Below are 23,592 nucleotides of genomic sequence, written 5' to 3'. Positions count from 1 at the left end.
AATTATATTATCTTGACTTTTAAATATTTAGACTTTGACAATAATATGTGAGTCTATAAATCATTTTTATCTATTTTTCTCCTTTATGGATTTCTGTATGCAGTACAACCTCCAGAACTAAGGAAGAGAGAAACGTGCTTTATATTTCCTTACACTCTTGCAAAAGTGTGATGAATTATTCCAGCCCCATATAAATTAATGTAAGGTTTCCTTACTCCAGTTTATTACAGTTTGACCTCCAACCCCGAGGTCAGAGATTCAGACTGATTAATTCAACTTCTTCGTCATTATTTCAAATGAAAGTTCAGAATGAGGAGATAATTGGTTATGCTGATATTCTCAATTAATTGTACTTCATTGTTAAAAAATTAGGTTAGCAGTACTAAATGTACTACCATGAAGGAAGACTGTACCAGATGTCCTCTTTGGAATGCTTTAAAGCTGAACTTCCCTCTGTCTCTTTTTTATTCTCAGAATTTCAACACCTTTGAGAACAGAATGTTAATGCTTAATGGGATGCCGGCAGTTAGAGTCAAAACAGAGCTTTTGGAATCTGAACAAGAGGTAAGCAGAAGTTTCTGAGACGCCCCACCCCCCTTCTCTTTATGATACTGGCAATCATTTCCAGAGCATCCTGATGTTGGCAGAACAGATTTTCTCTCTTGAGTAAAAATCATCTGAGACTATGGTTGATTCTCACTCATTTGCAACCTCAAATATTACTAACTTGGAAAAGATCACTTTCTGAAATTAGGAAGGTACAGTAACTTTATAAGAACCATATGACTATTTAAATTGGTGCATGTTTTGAAAAGCGAATAAGAATCCAAAGCAAAGAGGAAGTATTAAAAACATAAGAGGAGTATAACCTCAATGTCAGAATAGCTTTGTTCTTTCTTAGGAAATCACAGAGCCCAGATATGGCAATGACCCTCTTTGTTGGGTAGATTTCTCTGCTGACATTTGTATTTCTCCTTTTTCACTCCATAAGGAGAGGGGACAGTTGATGAAATTGAGGTCAATGAGTCTGAAAAGCACACATACAAGCGAAAGGAAGCTTATTCAACAGTGTATGGGCAAATTGACCAAATAATTTATGGTTAGAAAATAAAAGGGCTTATGAGCACAGCTAGATTTTTTTTTGAAAAAGATGATGGAGATTTTATAATTGTTAACATTTACAGCTTCACCAGTTGAAATCATCATAAGGATAGTGTGATTGCTTGCAGCATTAGCTGACCATGTTTTGTAGTTAAGAAAACAAGCATTGCTTGTGTAGCTGAGTGCACACTGCCTACCTGTCTTATGAAACCACCACCATGGTGGCAGTGCAGATGAACGATAAAAGGACATACATACCTATCCTTAATCTTATTAGTGTATGTCTTATTTAAAAAAAAAAATCGAAACTTTACTAATCTTAATCTTATTAGTGTATGTCTTATTTAAAAAAAAATCAAAACTAAACAGGGCTATTTTGTCATTGAACAATCAAGAGAAAATTTAAGTAAAATTTACTTACTGTTATAAAAATCAATGTGCATGCATTCATCTGGGATCTCATTCAAAGGGGTTAGGAGACTGTTGTACCAAAAAAGATTTCTAATGAGGACATCCGAAGGCATGGATCTGGATGGTAGCTTGTAGAGGATTTCTCCAATAACTTCCTCATTCCTGAGCAATATGTCACAGGGGGTGTGTGGCATCTCAATATATATTTCTCCTCTTCAGTACAAGCCTGTGTCTGAAACAGACCTTGCAGAGGATATCATTTTACGTTTCTGTTCAGTGTTGATTGTCATAGCTCTGAAATGAACTTTGTGGACTGTCAACCCGTTACACAACTCTACACTTGTCTACATGACGTACTGACTGACTCGCATAGATTCAACCCAAGACTTAAGTGATAGAGCATCATGGAGAAAAGACTGTGTAGCAGTTATTAACATTATTTGTTCAGTGTAGATAAACCTGAAGAGAAAGTTATGTTTTCACCTTGATTTTCTAGCCTGAATCATCAAGTTAAACTCGATATCCTCCAAACTCAGTAGTTCTTACCTTTTTTTTTGTTTGTTTAACATAACCAAGGACTTGTTTTATTGCTTTGGAGTTCTGCTGTTTTTCGTTTGTTTGTTTGTTTAAACCTAAACTCACTAGTATCAGTTTAATGGAATAACACATTTCTGCACGGCCCATGTTTACTTTTAACAAATGATATAGACCATAACATCTAATTCAGAGAGGATAACCTTTTTCCTCCCACTGCTGATGGAAAAGTGAAAAAGCATGGTATATTTCACAATGCCTTCTAATTTCACAATACGTGTGTTATTCGACTTGAATATCAGTAAGTATACTCAAGTCATGCATGTTGCAGGAAGGTAAAAAAGCACAGACAAGTCAGAAAATACTGTCTGGGCCAGTAGTCAAAGTCAGGAAAATGTATTGTTGTCACCAGGCCTGGGAATTTTTAATATATATCTAAGTACTTTTTTTCCCCTTTGCCATCATTTTTCAGTTTTAAGATAAGGTTTGCATGAAACATTTAGGTGCACAAAAAACAAATGCCAGTATTCCCAGGGGTTTTACAGGGTGAATAAGAACCTCATGTCACATTATTTATAGACAGTGTTTTTCTGTCCTCAAATAGGGATAGGAAGAATTGCGGGTTCATACTTAATGCCTGTTTTTACTTAATGCCTGATCATTACAATCAATCTCTCTCCTTGTGAATGGAGCTGATGTTGGTATTTTAACCCTAATTTAGATTGTATATGTTGGAGGGAAGTAGGAACTTGATTTTATTCTTTCTCTTAGTTTTCTGTGTACTTCTTACATATGTGACAGATATATCTCATTCTGTTTTACTGTAAAATTTCAAGAGAAGCAGCCAGCAGTGTTTAATGAAATGTATTATGGCAGCTACTTACACAATACAATAGTTTGTATTTATTTGTAATTCTTTAAATCAACTCTTCTTTAAAATTGGAGATAAAATCTATAATTTTAGTGCACCTCATTCAATGACTTTACTAGAGTTTTTCACTGGAGATAATGGGATGGGTGATATACTATATAATTTCAGAATCTCAGAACTACTTTTAGATAAAGAGTGCTAGAATTCTGAAGATATTTTCAATTCAACTTTACAGGACTCTTTTCTCATTTACTATTACGGATGTTGGAAGTTTGATTTGTCATAAGAAAATGTAAACATAGTGGTGAAATTAAAAATCACATGGAAGATCGTTGGCTTTTGAAAAAGATGAGACACATTAGTTAAATGAACGAAAAGTTAGAGAAATGCATCTATGCGTCACAACAATGAATGAGAAGGCCGGCAGTTTGCTGGACTCTGTTATCACTCTGTAAACCCTAGTTTTGACGCTGTTCATAAGACACAGACCTTACTCCGGTCTTCAGGGGAAGAAGAGTTGGTCTCCCTTTCTGGCTACCACAGCATTGTAAAGATACCCATATGCTACTTGACACGGACCTCATGCTTCAGCGCACCGCGAAGGCGTATGTTTGTTCTCTCCTTCTTACTATAAATAGTCCCTGAGGTTTTGGGCTGTCAGCAGGCCTCTACATGCCCCCCACCCCACCCTCACCCATCCAGGGAATGCAGGACCTGATGAGTATTTTTCAGAGCTTAAAGAAAGACTGTGAAATAGGCCTAAGTTAGCCACTCTGTGTATATGGTCATGTTTCTTCAATCAGATTATAAATGCTTAAAGGGCAAGAACTATTTCTTAGATTTTTTTCTAGTAGTTCCTGGCACATGGTAAGTGCTCAGTAAGTACTTGGTTCATTCAACTTGTCCAGGAATTATAACTGGCTTGGTGAAAAATATGGACCCAATCAATAGCGAGTTATAAACCTGCTCTGTCTGTCTCATAGGGTTGTTGTGAACATAAAAATTGGAAGCGCTGGGAATAACCATTCTCATTGGAGGCAGAGGTCTGGTCTTCATCTCGTACCCATGTGACCTGGATAGATATGGTGGCATATTGACATCAACTCTGTGTGCCATCCTCGCATGTGGCATTCTCTGATTCGTGCACCCATAATTTTGTGGTATCTAAATAGATTGTTACCGCAGTCACCTGAAATGTGACTTCCGTTTTCTTCAGGCTTATCAGGAGTACAGCACATGCTGCTCAGCAGTCCATGGGAAGGGCATGTGCTCTTGTGATATACTTCAGGGGCACAGCAAGGAGGATGGCAGTGGCTTTGTCTGTGACCTTTGGTGCTTGTGTCCTGCAGTTACAAGAGCTTCCCAAATGCTGTGAGCCTTTGGGTGTTCTAACATGTTATTAAGCAAAGGACTAAAGCAGGTAGAAGAGCACTGGAACTATTACACCCGGAGATGTGTCAGTATGCCGAGAAAGGATACTGCCTCAAAGACGGGAAATGTGATTTTATTCCTGGCCCTGCAGCCTCCCAACGGCTTTGGGAGGGTACTTCTTATATCCAGGCCTTGAGGTCCTCATCTGTACAGTGGGGATGTTGGAGATGAGGTCTTCCCAAGTTCAGTTTGACATTCTAATGGGCAAAGAATGAGAGAAAGCATTTTCGATTACAAGTTGAATAATCCTGCTACAATAAGCTACCTGTGTGTGGAAGTAGAAATGCATAGACATTAAAGAGAGACAGACCTGAGTTCAGATGCTTGCTCAGCCAGGTGCCAGCAGTGTGTGTCACATTTGGTCTCCATCTGCTTATTTCTCTTCACTTAAAAGTGAAGTGAACTACCCAGCATCACAAGAGCTTTCTACATATGGTGGGTGCTGAATAAATGTTCTTCTTATGAAGAAAAACAGGGATGACAACGGCCCCATTGCTTCAGTTTCTATTGCTGCAATTTTCATAAGGTATTTGGTAGAGATTTCTTTTTAAAGATTTTTTTTTTATTAGGGAAGGAGAACAGGACTTTATTGGGGAACAGTGTGTACTTCCAGCCCTTTTTTTCCAAGTCAAGATGTCCTTTCAATCTTAGTTGTGGAGGGTGCCATTCAGCTTCAAGTTGTTGTCCTTTCAGTCTTAGTTGTGGAGGGTGCAGCTCAGCTCCAGGTCCAGTTGCTGTTGCTAGTTGCAGGGGGCGCAGCCCACCATCCCTGCGGGAGTCGAGGAGTCGAACCAGCAACCTTGTGGTTGAGAGGACGTGCTCCAACCAACTGAGCCATCCGGGAGCTCAGCGGCAGCTCAGCTCAAGGTGCCATGCTCAATTTTAGTTGCAGGGGCACTGCCCACCATCTCTTGTGGGACTCGAGGAATCGAACTGGCAACCTTGTGGTTGAGAGCCCACTGGCCCATGTGGGAATCGAACTGGCAGCCTTCGGATTTAGGAGCATGGAGCTCTAACCACCTGAGCCACCGGGCCAGCCCATTATTTGAATTTTTATTTAAGCACATCTGAGGAAATGTTTCAAATTCTGATTAGATTTTATCTTGTGAAAAATAATGAAGCCAGAGATCAGTTACTAAATTAACATAAAAATGACATATTTTGGTGTGATGCTGGTTATTTGGCCACAATTTTTTAGAGTTCTGAGTTTATACACTTTGAGGATACTTCTTGATGTATTTACAAATGAAATGCTTAAATGTCTTGGATTTGTTGTAAAACAAAACGGAGGAAAGAATGAATGGGTATAGAAATAAGATTTGTTGTGATTCCATCATTATCGAAGCTGGGTGATGGGTACCAGACAACTTGTTTAACTCTTCTGCCTAATTTTGTATATGTTTGAAATTCTTTAAAGTAACATATTTTAAAAAAGAAGAGAAGAGCTCTCTAAATAGAAGTATTAAAAAAAAATACACAGGCACAGAGGTGTCCGAGGGAGACATGAAAGAAGCACTCCTCACTTAATCACCCTCACTGTTTGTTTTCTAAGGCATCTGCCATAGGGAAGGTGCTGACCTGAGTCCATCCACCAACCACAATAGTGGTGAAGCCCTTGGTTACTTCATCTCTCTGTTCTCTTGTAGAGTCAGGTGCTCTTCTGATCCTTGGGCCGGTGAATAGAGACTTGTGGTAATAAGTTGGCAGAGAGAAAGAAAGAGATGGAGTGAGATGTGGTGTTTTGCCAATTTAAAGTGCTCCATACAGTCAGTAATTAGGTGCATGGTCAAAGATCTCTCTGTGTTCATTGGAGAGCCCAACAACACGTGCTGTAGAATGCTTATTTAAGACAGGCAGTTAATTTTAAAATTAGCAGCTTTGGGCAGGGTGGGGTGGGTGGGAAGGGAACCCAACTACAAACCTAACTTTTTCTGTTCCTCAGTGAACCAATACGTTTAATTTAACAAAGATTTAATATACCTCTGTGTAAAAGCGGTTACTTTAACGACTTTATCAGAAGAGAGGAAAGGCATTGTAAAAATGCTGCTTGAATTACCCTTTAACAGAACCTCATTATTACCTCCCTACTGTGGAACAGGAGCCAGCGTAGTCAGTAAATTGGTAGAATTATCTTAGACATACAAATTTGCTTTTCATTTAATATTCTCTGATGACCCACTGTTTGAGATCTTTTGATCTGTAGTGAAGTCACTACCTGGCTTCAAAGAAAAACCTATGCAGAATCTGTGTTATTGCTAATATGAGAAGACTGTTTTTGTAAAAGCAGAAAAAAAAAATATCTGCACTTGCAAATCTTATATTTTAGGGAAGAGATGTCCTCCACTGAAGAAACAGAGTTAGACTGATTTTAATAATGTCAGAATGGCCAATAAATGTATTAATAGAAAGAATTGAAAATCAATGAGCTGTGATAGTAATTACAGATAGTGCCCAAGGGAAATATAGCAGGCAGACAAATCCTCTCCCTAGGGGCCTGCCCTGGGCAAAGCGATGAAGTCGATAATTCTGCCCTCCTTCTTTCCCATTAGTAATGTATTTTCTTCTTCAACTTCGTTCTCCTCCACCCACAATTCAGACCCCCGACCTCTGTGCGGTAATGGTTCCCTGTACCAAGAGATGGCCAGTTTTAACTGCAGTCTCCTTAGCTGAGTAGAATGTAAAATGCTGTTCTTTCCAAGAGTTCCGTATGTGCGTTTTTCAAGGGTCACTGCTTTGTAAAAAGGAACACTTCTTAAAAAAATTTCATGCCCTTAATAATTTGGGAATTTTGATTTGGGGGAAATTAACCATTCTAGAATATTTCAGCTTATGCATGATCATGGTCTTCGTTTGCTAGTCTTTGCAGCAGAATAATAAAAAAAAAAAAAACGGACCATGAAGCAGGCATGTATTTCTCTCTATCAAGATGTGTTTTCTTGTGCTAATATTTGCATACTGATTCACAGTTTATAAAATACCTCAGAAATATAGCTTGTTAACCCTTAGAGGACTTTTGCTTTTGGCCACAAGGGATTAACTGCCATGGGAATTGACCTCCCGTCATAAACAACTAGAAAACCAGACAAATTATATGGAGTGTTTTTTACATATGGGACAAAACAGTTAATGACTGATCCTTGGGAGCAGGGCAAAAGAGGCGGTGAGTTCTGTGATGGCCTCAACCTGCTGCCTGGAGGCAAAGCAGGGAGAAAAGCCAAACTGGGCCTAGCAGTGACACCGAGTTAAGCAGGCAGGGATTGGAATTTGGAGCGGTCAAGGCAACTAATTTTTAAGGGAACGGGAACAAAGAGGAATGAGTTGTACAAAGAAAGGGCTCTGGAGAACGTTAGAGTGGTCTCCTTAAGGTTTTCCTGAGTAATGATCTGCCTGTATTTGGAGGAAGGCAAAGAAAGAACAAGGAATCCAATAGGCTGAACAATCCTTAGAGCACCCATAAAGTTCACACAAACTGTAATGGAGAGACCTCTTTATATGTGAGGCATTTGGTAGAGGTCTCAGAAGTACCAGAGCTTAGTAATGGGGCTGAATTAGTCTCAATAGTCTGGTCTGACCCTAGCCAGGACAGACCTGGGGAGCAAGGCTTGAAAGCATCAAACTGATCAGCAAGTTACTTAATTGTGCCAGAACCAAACCCAACTCTCCGAGGGAAGACAAGATCTTGCCCTCAGTAATGTAAAAGTCACAGTTTCTGGCATTTGATGAAAATTGATCAACTTGATCAGATACAGAGAAAAAAAGACAGAAAATAAACAGAGCCTCAGCTACCTATGGAATAATTTCCAGTTGCCTAATTACATGTACAATTGGACTCTCAGGAGGTGTCAGAAAAAGTATTTGAAGAAGTAATGGCTAGACATTATCCAAATGTGACAAAACTATAAATCCACAACTCCAATATGTTCATTCATTGAGCCCCAAGCAGAAGAAACCACACCAAAGCTTATAATAATCAATTGATGACAACAATCAAAAGTAGCCTTAAAAACAGTGGGAGGAGAAGGGGGGAATATACCTGACATACAGAGGAACAAAAATCAGACTTGGTATCAAGACACCTTCAGGACAGAAGAACTTTCTTAGGTAGAAGAAAAAGGTCACTAGATAAAAATTTGCATCTACACAGGAAGTGAGGAGCACTCAAAATGGTAAATATCTAGGCAAATACAAAAGATTTTAAGAATCATTTTTATTAAAGGAAAAGATAATAACTTACATTATGGAGTTTATAATGTATATTAAATGAAATGAGTAACAACAGTAACAGACCGGAGAATGGATGACATATACTGTTGTATATAGAAAGTGGTATGGTATTATTTGAAGGCAGACTGTGTTAAGTTAAAGGTATATAATGTAAATTCTAGAGCAACCACACACTCACACACACACACACACACACACACACAACCAGGTGTAGTTAATCAGTGGTGGAGAGGAACTGGAAACATTTTTAAGAATGCTCAGTTTTATCTAAAGGAAGGCAGGAAGAGAGGAAAAATGAACGAAGACTAGATAGAAGAAATAGAAAACATAGCAAGATGGTACATTCAAACACAATATGTTGATAATTATGTGAAATGCAAGTAGTTTAAGCATTCCATGTAGAAGACAGATTGGAAATAAAACAAGACCCAACTATATGCTATCTGTAAGAAACTCCCTTTAAAGATAAAGGTACAGATAGGTTAAAAGTAAAAGGATAGAATCAGAGGAGTCAAAATCATGAAACAGAAAATATGGTGATTGTTCAGGGCTGGACGGAGGGGGAAATGTGGAGTTCTTTCTTTGATGCAGGTAAGAGTTTGACTTTTGCCAGATGAAACAGTTCTAGAGACCTGTTACACAACAGTATGGATATAGTTAACATTTCTGAACTGCACATACAAAATGGTTGAGGGGAAATTTTATATTATGTGTTCATTACCATAGTTTTTGAAAAACAGGACACTGATGATTTGTAACTATACAAGAGAGCTAGCATGGGTTACTAAGCTGAGTGGCTAAAGGAGGACATTAGCGGAAATTGCTTCAGATGGTTCACATGGGAAGTAACTTCTTAAAAACCTGCTTGTTACAGCAGCAAGCATGTGTCAGTAGACAACCCTAGTTTTACTTACAATGGACACTTTGATGAATGTTGGCTTTGCCAACGCCCTTCTTCTGACTCTGGAGCAAGAAGTTTTGTATGAAAGGTGAGATTATTTGTGTTTAGTCATCCGAATCCTGTTGATTGCCTGTGCACAAGGCCTGTCCTTATCCGATCAGAAACTGGAATTCTTATGTCTGATTACATTATTATTATAAAAATTTAAATAAGAAACATCTATGAATAAGAAAATAAAAGGATCATATTACTTCAAAAAGCTTTTACATAGTTTAGAATATTTTCTTCCAGGAACATAATAAATCTGTACTAAGCATTCTTTTAAGCAGACAAACAAAAAGTAAACGGATAGAAAAAGATGAATCATGTATACACTAAAGAACAACAAAAACAAAATTGTGGCACCTATATTAATATTAGACAAAATAGATTTCAGAAAAAGGAATGTAACCAGAGATGAAATGGAATATTTTCTAGTGGTATGGGGTCGGTCCATTCATTAAGAGGACATAACAGCCCTAACTGCTTTTGTACCTTAGTGTACCCTTGAGGGGTGTAATATTATCCCCATCAGTAAATAAAATTGCAGAGATATTGTGTGTCCAAGATCGCACGGCCAGTAAGGAACAAGAACAGAACTGGAGTCCATTTTGAATCAAAATCTTCTCATTATTGCAGCAGTGATTGTTGCTCAATTTTGATAGTTATGGTAACTAGTGATCACATTGGAAATCATCTGGTATCAAATGATTCCCACGACAGTTTTAATGTTTAAGAGGGATGTAACCAGATCTTATGAACAGTTTTAGTTCAGAACTCCAATAAATGCAGATTAACCTCCAGAGGTCCAGGGCTCATTGCCCATCAGCCTGCAGTGAGTGTGAACTCTTGGAATCTCTCTTTTATCTTCACTGCATAGGATTTAAAAAAATATCCTACTGCATAAGGTATGTTTGGTTAAAGTAATGTTTTTAATTATTTAACAATAGGTAAAACTGCAAAAAACATTTCATGGTTGTCACATGGGCAAGTTTTTATTTTACTGTATGTCAATTTCAGAAATCAACAAATTGAACATAGCTAACAACCACATTCTAGATTCACCTTCTAGAAAACTGTGTTTCTCTGTCATAGTATTTTGAGAACACAGAATTACATAAATATGTAACAACCTGAAGGTGTTAATAGTTGCTGTTTTTTACTGCTTGACTAGGTCAGAGTCATCACAGAGAAAAACGTATACTTTGCTACCAGGGCACATTCAACAGGGTGGCAAGTTTGATCAGTGAAACGTCTTGCTGAGTAGTCGTGTTTGTGGCCTGTCAAAAAATGAATCTGTCTCTGATCCACTGGTCAGTCCTTTGTCTTATCTTTAGGAAATATTGTCGGAAGATTTTCTTAGTAAAGAAATATGTACTTCTCAGTAATTGCAAATGAACAGTGATGTTCAGATGACTCGTAGTTCCCATGATCAATTCTGTTTCCAACTCTCAAACTTCAATTTCATTGCTATTTTCTTGTCGTAACTAATTATATATTTTTCAATAAAGCCATGAAGATGACGATTGAGATTATTCAATCCTAAAGCCTGTACGTGCTAAATATGGCAATCTTATTCTTTAAAAGTAAGGTAAAGAATGTACTTTCCTAAGGGTTTTTTTTTTAAAAAAACCTGAGTTACAGACTTTTTATTTTTAACTTGAAAGCAATTAATTAATGCATCTGTGGGTTTAAAACCTCCAAACTCCCTTGGCTAAGTCGCTATAACAAAGTAATAGAACAAGTCTCCTGGGTCATTTCAAGTTGTGTTACGAATTTCATAGAAAGATGAGTATTCAGACAATTTTAAAATGGATTATCAGTATATTGTTTTATTTTCAAAACGATAAAGAGGTAAGGTGTTTGAGGTGAAGTATTGTCTATGAACAATACAGTGGTACTAAACTGTGATACTAAACTGCCATTTAACAAATGCCAGAAATATCCTAGGTGAAGCCGTCATAGGAAATCATTGATTGTTACAGATATTGAAGAATCGTTTTCATTATTATCATTTTTCCTGAAAAATATTGATTGAAGTAATGTTGTCTGTTCATTAGACTGAATCTGATTTGGTTAATCTAGCCTTGCATTTTCTTGTTGGAAACGTACTCTTGACTTCTTCAGAGATTGTAGTCTGAAGAAAAATGATGGCAACAGGACGACTTTGCATCTCTGTGTATCCCTTGTATCATTCAGAGGACTTTATTGTGTGTTCCCATTTGATGCTTGCATAAATTCAGTGAAGAAATGGAATAGAATTTGTGATAACCATTTTTCACATGAGAAATTGGAAACAAGAATACAATCACTTGTCTAAATCCTAAAGATAATAAGTGGCAGTTATAAGACTATAACCCAGACTTCCAGCACTTAGCCTTTAGCTAAAGGGTTTAACTGCCTGCTTATTTCAATTGCCAGTATGTATCCAGTTCAGGATTTTCAGTAGAGCTGTGGACACAAAAGATTCCCAAAAGTCATCTTGGATTTAAGTGGTATATGTTCATGTTGTTACCAGGAAATGCTGGCCGGATGATATAGATAGAGATGGAACTGAGTCTTGATGTAAGAGTTTAGAGCGCAAATATAGAGAAGATACGAAGAGAAGGACTTTCTTGGGTAGGTGGATATAGTGTGGAAAAACATTGCTGGAAATACACCTTATTCTTGTATAGACTGCCACCAGTGAGCAGATTTTTTTCAGAGTAAAAGAGATTATAATTCAAACTTTTGTTTGGACAACAGAACTGTGTTACTTGTAATATAAAGAATGCTGGCCTAGTACTGATTTTCGGGGAGAGGGGGGCGTGAGCCATAGTGTTCTAGGACTCTCCTCACTCTTAGCTGACATACAGGTGTCTCTCTTTCCCTTCCTCACCTTCTCATTTGTGCTATTCCCCACTTCTTACTGCGGCACTGAATTTTCAGACCTGTTCAGCTGTTCCAGAATTCATTTAGATAAATTTGGAATTACTGATATTTATTAACATAAAAGCTGTGCTATAGTTAAATGGTTAGACATTTGAGTTTCATGCTTCACACCCTTTCAAATTCTTTGTGCCGTTTCATTTATCTGATGTGATCTCATTGTATTTCTGTGTAACATTATGGGAATAATCCGGGGGGTCATTTTGGGCCCATTATTTTTATGGACCCACAGAGTTATTTGAGGGCTGTTCTGTCATATTCTCACTTAGTCTTAAAGTGGTGTGTGATTCTAGAGACTTCCCATTTTACTGAACTCGTACAGTACAATAGAAATGCAGCGAATTTAGCCTCATTCTGCACAGCTACAATTACTTGGGTAATTCAAGCAGAGAAGCCACACGTGCTTAAAACTGAACCATTTATTCTCTGTCTTTCATGAGTTAGAATGCTTTAGTCTGATTAGTTTTATAAAATAAGTTATTCTTCTACAACACCTTTATAGTTCCCAGTTATTTATTCAGTCATTCATTTAAAAACAAACAAACAAACAAAAAAGCCTGAGGTGGTGGAACATTGAACAGATATACATGGAACCCCAAAAATACAAAACTATGTGTGTAAATCGAGTTTTAGGATATTACACTTTGTTATGTACTGATGTTCTTTATTATTTAAAGTGTTGGCTATGCTATACCTGAGTGCCACTGTGTATCTGTGAATATCCTTTGCATGCTTCAGAGCTTTCTTGTGCATTATAATCTTATGTTTGTATCAATTCAGTGAGTAGGTAGACTAGAACAGGTACTGTAATCATCATTTCTCATACAGGAAAACTGAGGAATTAAGTTTTTACGTAAGTGTGACATGGTTTGATAGTTGCGTGTAAGGGGTGGCCAGGGAATGCAGGTGTTCTAGCATTACCCCAATGGTCAGATGGTGAGCCCCGTTGAACTGGTGAGACGATATGTCCATCTCAGGGCTAGAAAACCTGGGGCATGGAAAGCAGCATTTTTCAAAGTGTCGTCTACAGACCATGGCGCAAAATCTCTTGGGTTCATACCCCAGTCCTGCCAAATCAGAATCTCTGGGAATAGGAGAAAACAAGTTGGGTGTTCAGCAAATTCTCCAGGTCATTCTCATGCCGACAGCAGTTTGGAGAACCGCTGATCCAGAGTGAGTAATACAGGCTCTGGGGCATTAGGCTTTTTGCGATTGTGACTTCTAAGGTGCCACCATCTAAATCACAGAATCTCCTTTCTGTGATGGAGTGATGAAAGGCTGCACGTGGCTGGTTGACGCTCTGGGAAAGCCCTGGCTGATGCGCCAGGCCTGTTAGAGGAGCCAGTGGGCGCTGCAGTGTAGCGACAACTAAGGAATTTTCAGTATCCGCAATTGATTAGTAGATGCATGGAAGTTCTGAATGGCACGAATAATTCCTTTAAAAACTCAGAGTTGTGTGGAAATTGCATAAGTCTAGTGAGTGTGACACTGATAGTACTGGGCCTGCTTTGCTCCAGGAGTCTTTGAATTCCTGTGGAGCCCAGTGAGTTCCCATTGTCAGGTGTAGAATTGTATTTTCAGGTTCTAAGCCAATTACCACTGAATCGTGAGAAATGTACTTAACTCTGTCTTTGAAAAAGTAGTGCTCATTTTAGTCATTGACATTTTATTTTACCTCTTCCCTACTAAGAGAGTAAATGACTCATTTGGAAGTTAAAAAACACTTGAACTGTTTAAAATATTGATGTTGTAAGTGCCATAACTTAGAAGAGGCAGCATGTAAATTGGCATTTAAATGATGTCTCCAAAGATTCCACAGCTTTTGTACAGAATGAGACTTGCTATCTGAGTGGAACTGCGATGTTGGATCCTAGTTCACTGTGGAAAGCCTCGCAGCAGAGCTGCAGTGGCCAGTGAGGGCCACATAAAGCCACCCTGCGGAAAGGGGTCTTGGGGTTAATAGTCACTCTGTGCTCTTCTGGCCCATCAGCGCCTAGCACGTGATTGTTCTAGGGTCATTTTTTCTAATTACTCATCTAAAGCGGTGTCTCTCTCCACACACACACACACACACACACACATATTTTTTTAAAAATTTGAACCAGAGTCTTTTTGGGTGAGTTGAAGCCTTGCACAGTATCTATAACAACACATAAAGTAAGTTCTCAACAAATGTTTATTTAAAAAAAAAAAATGTATTCAGCCTGACTAGAAATCCGAGATTCTATGTTTATGTTCTTATGACGCAGTTTCAAGGTATTGCTACATAGAATCCTAATCCTGTCACCTCTGACATGGATGGGACCAAGAGGCTGCCTTTCTGCTGGCTGTAAGAAAAGATGGATTGTGTCTCCCTATGCTAAACAAAACAAAATACATGGACGAATTTTATAAAATCTTACGAAACCCATATCACACTATTCTCTGTCATTTTCCCATTCATATTCCAAAATCCAGTCTCTAATTTCTCTTTGGCAGTAGAGCTTCTCTGCCTTTGTCAGTCTTTAGCAATCAAAGATGAGTACGTGTAAAAGTTGATTGTTAACGTAAGAATCAAGACAAATACTCCAGTGTCTATTAGGTGACATTTTCTTTTTTATATATAATCGTGGTTTAAAAAATTATGCTTCTGTCTGAACTACTGAGAAAATGATAGTTTTCACTTGTTTTCTAAAATAGATATAATATTAATAATAATAATAGCTTAATTCTCTATTTTGCTTTATATATATGTATGTGTATATATATTTATATACACATTCATATATATATATATACACACACACATTCATATATATATATATCTATATATATATATATACACATTCATATATATATGCCTTACAAGTGACTTTTTGTTTAGCCCCAGTAGAAGAACCCTAATTTGCGAATACTCTTGGGAACTATGGGATAACTGGTGAACTATTTACCATGTTATCAAAACAGCAACAATCATTTATCATTTCTATCACTGGTATTAAACCTGGGTGAAATCATATAGAGGTGAGATGAGTACTGCTGTTGCCTGGATTTTTAAGGAAAATTAGAATCATTGAGGAAAAACCTGCCAAGCCCTTCATTAAACAAATATGTCAAAACTTCTTTTTAGAGTAGGGCTAGCTGCTGGATTTTGCTGGTCTTTCCTATGGATACAGAAATGTTAACCTCATCTTCAGTCCTATAGTGTGCTTGAAATACACAAATGATCTATTTATGACACCAGGAGAAGATCTGTAGTATTTCTAACATACACAATTAAAGGGTGAAAGAGAAAAAAGGGCAAACACAACTTTGACTTCCAATTCATATGTTAAATATTTACGGCTAAGATTGTCAAGAATCAATTAATTTTCGGGATAATACAGAATATGAAAGTTTTGCTCCTTAAAAGGTTATCAGTATAAATGGAAAACAATTCAGTTGAACCTAGGCAGTAAATTCATTCATTTAAATGGAAACTAGGTACCAAAAAACAACTTCATAGTAGTAGAAATTCCTCAGATTCTTTGCACTTCTCAAAGCAAATGACTTTTCTATGGAGAAAAAAAACACACACAAGATTTTATGCAGTTGAAAACAATACTAATTATTAGTCCTGCAAACACATAATAGGAAGTCCATAGATTCTGAACCTCCTCTTTTTCTTTATAACTTCTAGGTGTGATAATAAGGGTTTAATATTACTTTTGATTCTTAATAAATCAAGAGGATACTTCCATCGTCCTACGAGTAGGGTATAGAGAACAACTGAAATAACTTTGAAAGACATGGTATCCAGAAAGCTTACAGCTTTAGTTTTTAGTATGTCTGTTATTTAGTCTCTAGGGGAAGTATTTTTAAAATACATTAATTACTTTAAAACTATCGAGCTAAAAAAACTTGGGTTTATGTTAGGAGATACTATAGCATTGACGGCAGGTGAGACCTGTGTTTATTAACAGATATTTGTTGTAGTCTTTTAACATATATGATTACATTTGATTCTGACAACATTTCCAGTTGAAGAAATTCTCAGAGTGTATAATTGTCCATCTGACATCAAAACTTAGGAGTATTCTTCCTATTATATACAAATAATGAAAAAAACGTTATCTTCCGATGACATATTTTCTGATACACATATGAGATTGGAAAATTTTGGATGCATTCAAATGCATCAGAATGTTAAGGATTAATTCACGACAGTATGGTGTATTGTATTAATGATGTAGTTAGAAATTGAAGTTGAGTAAAATGTAGCAATAAAATAAACTGGATCATTTGACCCATTAGGGCAAACTGCAAAATAATGTAGCCAGTTTTAATTTGCTGAGGGAATTTAGGCATTTTTTGTTTTTAAAGGTTCATTTAGTTTTCTAGCTACTCTGTTCTAGATTTAGGATTTGGAGGGAGACGGGATTCTTCCCCATATCACGGTAAGCAAGGTCAAGAGAAAAATCCAGATTGCCTCTGTTCTGTCTAGAGAAATTGTGCACAGTATTGTCAGTGTCAGTGTCAGCAATGTCTTGCTACAGCAATTAAAACTCTGTCATGGAGTCAGAATATTTTCTGGAGTATTGATCCTGTTTGTGGGTAACCATTCTAGAAATTTTCGTGATTATTTTTGGGTTGCTCCATAGTTATGAGCTTTCTGCATTCTAATTTTGGAAGGAGCAGCAAAACGTAATTTATCTATGAGTCCTCTGTCAATTTTTTGATTTTTCTAAGAGTGATCCTTTGGCATCTTGGGGCCTCCTTCAGCCTGGGCTGTACTCCTGGGTTAGTTACAAGGACTTCTGTTGGCTCTTAGAAGCTCGGGGAAGACATAAGTTACTGCCAACAATTTGATCACAGGGCACCCATTCAGCTTATGGCATTTGGCAGGTGTTCTCCAGAATCTGATTGGTTTTCAGAATAGTCAAATCAACCATCTATTCAGAGGTAATGGCATGTTTCAGATCTTCGGGACTTTGGCAACAAAACTCAAAACAGAGGAATTAAGAGTAAATCAAGCAGCATTAGAGAGACTAATAGAAGTAGGGTTTAGAGCCCATCAGTGGAAAACCTCAGTAGCAATTAGGGTTCCCTTAACAATTCTGAGGTTCTGGCAGGAGAAACCCAGTGTCTAGCCAAACCCAGGATCAGGCAGTAGGAAGTAAGCCCTTGTTGGATAATTCTGTTATTGGCAGTCTTCCTTTTTTCTGGTTTTGATTGTTAAGTAGCTCTCTAAGTGTTGTCTTTGTATCTGGTAAAGAGCTTGAATCCAAATGAGCTTGAATCATACGTAGTTAACATCACAGAGTCTGTACGATTCTTTTTGAGTTTATTTCTTTAATTATGAGTTATTAAAATGTACCTAAAATCATCCTGTGTAAGAACTCTTGTGCAGCACTGAAGGATGCGGCGAGAAATGTGCCTTAAGTTCATAGGCATTTATGTACTTCATGTACATCACAGAGTGGAGAATTGAATTTTTCTAGGAGCAGTTTAAGACAGAGAGCAGTAGAAATATTTGTAGACCGAATGGAGATGGAATTCCAAGGTGTAAACGTATTTCCCTGGAAACAAAGATTTGAGTGGGAGTAAGAAGTAAGAAAAGTTGCGCAGTGAAGTGTATGTGGCACAAATGAAGGAAGGAAAATAAGTTTTAAGTTGAAGCCACTTACCGTTGTGTTTACCAATTTAATATTCACTTTTGTACTGCTCGTTTGGTTCTTTTCACACATGTCTATGAGCAAAAAATGTATGCATATATATTTTTTTTGCTAGACTAAGCACTTAAAGATTAACTGCCCTTTAACTAGACTAAGCTTTTGAACTAGCTTAGACCTTTAAAGACTTAAGGTCAGTTATGAGAAATGATTCACAGTGGAAAAGCTCAGCACATATTGGTCAATTAATATTTTTCATTCAATTCCATTTAAAAATGTTCTCTGTTATAAAATAGTCACGGGGATGTGAAATACAGCATAGGGATTACAGTCAATAATATTGTAAGGTAGCTATGCATGGTGTCAGATGGGTATTAGACTTATTGGGTGATCATTTCGTAAGTTACATAAAGGTCTAGTTACTATGTTGTACACGTGGAACCAGTATAATATTGTATGTCAACTGTAACTGAAAAATAAAAAAGTATATATTTTTAAATTTTAAAAATAAACAAGTTTTAAATTATTTTAAAAAATGCTTTTTGAGTACTTTGTGCAAGGTATTGTCCTACGGGCTGCAGGGACACCACCTGCATGATACGTAATCTCTGATCTGAAGAGTTTACACGCAGAAGCAGAAGGAAATTGCAGCAGGAAGAATAATATTAGCTAATGTGCATTTATTCCTTGCGTGCTAGAGTTAGCATTTTACATACATTATTTCATTTAATTCTGGCAACCCTAGGGGTTTGGTATTATTATTCTCTTCTTTCTTAAAGAAACTCAGTGTCAAGAAAAATACGGCAATCATTGTGTTAACTGAAAGTAAATGACAGTTTAACTTAGTGTCTGGTATATACCAAAAGCTAGGCTCTTAAATGTACCTCTGTGTTGCTATCATATATGTATGCGACGAGCAGTATGGACAAGTACAAAAAAATAAAAATGGGTGTTTAAAAATAATATAAGATTTCTGAGCATGGAGTGATTATATAAGGTTTAGACGATCTGAAAAAGCTCCCAAGTAGTGACAACTGTAATAGACCTTAAAGGGTTGGTATAGGCATGGGAGGAATCATTCTAAGCAGAGGGAATAGCACCAGGAAAAGTGTCAAGATGTATTAATATAATCAGTGTCTATCTCCGAGTAAGAACGCTGCGTACTGACTATTTTAACAGCACTTATGAAATAATCATTTTTCTAACATATAAAGTGGGCACTAAGAAATTGGAGTATTTTCCTAAGGTAGGGCCAAACAGACACTCTGTACGCAACCCTTGTGGACCTTGAATTGTATGTTTTTGGTGATGTTCATTCAAATTTGGATAGTAATTAGTTACAGAGTTTCATTTAAAGACAGAACCATTGTTTGATTTAGTTGGGTGCAGTAGCGTCTCATGGAATACCAGTGTACATGTTCCTACCCCCAGAGTGATTGCTGATAACATTTGATTGCTTTGAAAATGTGTATTTTACCTGTTAATGGAGGTAGATGAAGTTTAACAGTTAAAAACAATTGCACCATCAGAAGATCTCAAAGCCAGTCCTTGCACCTACAGCCTAAAATGCTAATAGATTTACACATCCTGATTCCTCATCTCCCATTTTTTGTTAAATATTAATACTCTAATTTATATGACCACAGTCTGTCACTAAAGTTTCTGCTTCTTCACCCCATACATCAAAGATAAATGATGGTACTTAAGGCTTGATTTACAAAGTAGCTTACACATTCTGGTTAATTCATCATAACACTTCTTAGACAGTTCTTATTTAAATATTATGATTGCTATTTTATAGGCAAAGACTAGGAGGGAAAAGAATTGACAATTTACGTTGGCTGTATAAAGCATTATACCTTGCATACTATGTCCAACATAATGACATTAATTTCATTTTGGTATGTTACTTTGATCGGTTCTGGGATGTTGAAGAATAGATTCTTGCAGAGGAGATAATCTGTTGCGACTCTTCTGCTATGCCAGGAAGAGACATTTCCTAGATGTTGGACAACTCTGGTCCTTGTGGCCTATACCAGTTCTGGAATTCAATAAATCTGTAGTTTAATAAGTTGTTATTTCTGTGAATAACTATATAATATTTTAGCCATTATGATAAATTATTAACTTTAAAGCCTTTTTGTGTGTGTAAGTCACAGATCTTCCCCAAACTGGAATGCTGTTTATTTGCCTGTTTCACACAGGATTTATGTTTCTTAATTATGGCAGCCAGATCACTCCAAAGATCTTCTAAAAATCTATACAGATCAAGAACAAATAAAACCATAATCCCCCTTACTTTACGCATAACTGGAAGATAAAGAATGCTACAAACTTCAAATTACCTGTAAGCAGAATGGCAAGCACCAATTTCCAGAGAAGATATTTATAATAAGTTCCCTCTCAAGACTTTGTGGAGAGATGGGATTTTGGAAAAAATTATATCAAAAAGAGGTGTATCTGGGCTGATATCACCCCCCAAGAGAGAAAATAAATTCTAAATTCAAAAATACTGAAAAGGAAACTTGAATAGATCAGAGTACTGATTACAGAGTAAGGCTTTAAATATGTGTGTGAGACCCTTGCAAGTATGTAGTCTTGGAAAGGCCACACATCTGAAAAGAAAGGATGGGAGGCTGAATGAGGCCCCTAAAGATACCCATGTTCAAATCCCTGGAAACTGAAAGTTACCTTGTTATTTGCAAAGGGACTTTTGATGTGATTACATTAATGATCTTGAGATGGGGAGATTGTCCTGGATTATCGGGGTGGCCCCTCAGTGAAATCATAAGTGTTTTTTTAGGAAGATGGCAGGATGGGATTTGACCATGGAAGAGAAGATAATGTGAGGATGGAACAGAGATTGCAGTGATGCAGCCTAAGCCTAGGAAAACCAGCAGCGACCAGAAGCTGGAAGAGACTCAGAACAGATTCTTACCTGAAGCCTCCCCAGAAGAACCAGCTCTTCTGACACCTTGATTTTAGGTATAAAAAGTTTGTTTGGGGCTTCTTTCTGAACTATCAGATAATGCATTTCTGTTATTTTAAGCCATGAAATTTGTTATAGTGTTAAAAAGGAAACTAATACAGAAGGTAAAATGGGAAATTTGCATTTGAGAACTCTCTGATGAAAGCATAAAGAAGCAAGAGGGGAAATTTTGGATCGTGAAAAACATGAAAAGACCAAAAAGTAAAAGGAAAACACGTAGTCTCTCTGCCCATCACCCTCCTATAAACCATTCATTAAAGAAACTACATTTCTAATACACTTAACAGAAGAGAGCACTCCTAATCTAAATATTGTGCTAACTTCTCCAAACCAATGTTCTTGTTCACAAAATACCATAAGCAGTCTTAAGAACGATTCTAAGAAGCAAACAAATGAGAATCGAAATCTGTCAGCTAATGAAAATTCCCCTCAAAACACCAATCACAAAGCAAAACAAAACTGTAATACACTATAAACTAAATTAAACATTCCCAAGCTATTATTTGGAGCTATAGAGGGGGAAACCCCTTAAGTCAAAATTTAAATTTAAAAACAGAATTGGACTAAAAACAGGAAGAAGTGAATCACAAATTAATTGAACTTAGGAAAGAAATGGAAATTTAGGTAAAATCATAAGCAGTAAATACTTAATTAACAGGTGCTGTAGGGGGAGGGGATTAGAAGGAAAACTTAATAAGGGGCATTGAAGAAATACAGGTAAATAACTAGGAGAATGAAAATAAGATAAAGAAAAAGGTAAAATTGGTCTCACAAAAAGTTGTTGAAATACAAAGCAGGCAGAGAAGATCCATGATGGATAATTGGAATCCCTGAAGAAGAAAAACAAAACAGAACTAATATTGAAAATTATAAACCAGAATATTTTCTTGAATTAAAAGAAGACCTGAAGGTATATATTGGAAAAGTACGTGTCTAAGTATTTAGGAAAATTGACAAAGAATCATCAATTCCTACATATTCCCTAGTAAAACTAGTGAACTTTAAAGAAAATATCCTTATGATCTATAGTAGGGTTTGGCAAATTACATTTAATGGCTTTATTTTATATAGCTTGCAAGCTAAGCATATTTTAAATATATTTTTAAAGCATCATAAAATGAAGAGAAATATGTAACAGAGAGCATATGTGGCCTACGATGATCTAAAAATATTTGCTACCTGTCCCCTCACAGAAAATTTTGCCAACCCTCTGGCCAGGTGGATATATATATATACCGTGTTTCCCCGAAAATAAGACCTAACTGGACAATCAGCTCTAACGCATCTTTTGGAGCAAAAATAAATATAAGACCTGGTCTTATATAAGACACATACATAATTCAAGACCCGGTCTTATGTATATATGTCAAATCACATATAAGGACAAGGTAATTAAGCTGGCATCAGACATCTGTAAAGCGATGTGCAAAAGAAGCAACAATTCAATAAACTCATGTAAACGAAGTATAAACCAAGAATTTTATATCTAAGCTGTTTATCAAGTATAGAAAAGCAGTTCTAAACATGCAAGAACTCAAGGTCTTCAGCACTCACTGAGCCGCCCTTGAGGATATCAAGAGATTGAGTTTTGGCAACCAAGAGAAGATGAGAAAATTTTGGCAAAATGACATGATGGTGAACATTTGATAAATTTACTTGTAGATCTAAGCCTTTAAAAAAAAGGGTTCATGAGTATAAAAATAGTATGTAAATATTCTGACAACATTTAAAGAAAGCATTAAATTTGAACACGGACTCTAGGTTAGATACAATTATTGCATCACTTTTAACTTACAGATTTTGATAGATTGTGGTTATATGAGAATGTGTAGTTGTTCTTAGTGTGTACATGCTGAAGTATTAAGAATAAAGAGACAGTGTGTCTAAAATTTACTCTGAAATGTTCAGGAAACAATGAGTATGTTTATACACACATATATAATTGTGTGTGTACGCAGATTCATTTAAATAGATATAAATAGACAAAGAGATGGATGAGTTAGCAAATGGCTGTAATCATGTACAAATGCAAGAAAAAAAGGGTAACAATTTGAAATCCAGGTTACAATTTTTATGTGAGTTTAAAAATTATTTCAAAGCAAAAGGTACCCAAAAATGACTTAGAGGTCAGGAGCGAATCCCTGAATAATGTCTCCTGCATTTCTTCCCCTTAAAGAACAAACATGATGATAGAGGTTCTTCTCAGTGATTTCTTCCAAGCTTGTTTCAGTTTTCCAGACTCATGCTTATTGTCAAAGGGCAGCCAGAGAATTTCACCTTTTTGATACTTATACCTTTTTAGATACTCATTTGTTATTGAAGAAAAAAATGTATTTGCTCATTCAATGTAAATAATATGTGAGTGCCAACTATGTGCACTGTTCTAAGTGCAGTGGAAGTAGAAGTTGGTGGAAGTGTTTCCTTTCAGTGCAACTCCTGGGGCTGGAACATACCCCACAGCCCTCTGGTAATGAGGGTCTACACTGGGCATAAGGGCCCTGAGGACAAGTGGATTGAGCTTCTTGTGGTTGCT

The 23,592-nt window shown here is 36.8% G+C and overlaps 1 protein-coding gene across 4 annotated transcripts in view; it reads left to right on the top strand.

Annotated features, from left to right (window-relative positions):
- The window catches only part of KLF12 (KLF transcription factor 12), a 400,237-nt gene that overhangs the window by 175,612 nt on the left and 201,033 nt on the right, over window positions 1–23,592 (top strand). For all 4 annotated transcript variants that reach the window (XM_033104440.1, XM_033104441.1, XM_033104442.1 and 1 more), the window contains one exon: window positions 475–564. In XM_033104440.1, the coding sequence (XP_032960331.1) occupies window positions 475–564 (90 nt within the window). The remainder of the gene's footprint in view (window positions 1–474; window positions 565–23,592) is intronic.

The sequence above is a fragment of the Rhinolophus ferrumequinum genome, chromosome 4 (assembly GCF_004115265.2).
Source record: "Rhinolophus ferrumequinum isolate MPI-CBG mRhiFer1 chromosome 4, mRhiFer1_v1.p, whole genome shotgun sequence".
Lineage (NCBI taxonomy): Eukaryota > Metazoa > Chordata > Mammalia > Chiroptera > Rhinolophidae > Rhinolophus > Rhinolophus ferrumequinum.
Note: the sequence above shows the minus strand (reverse complement) of the source record. Positions and strands in the feature narration are given on the sequence as shown.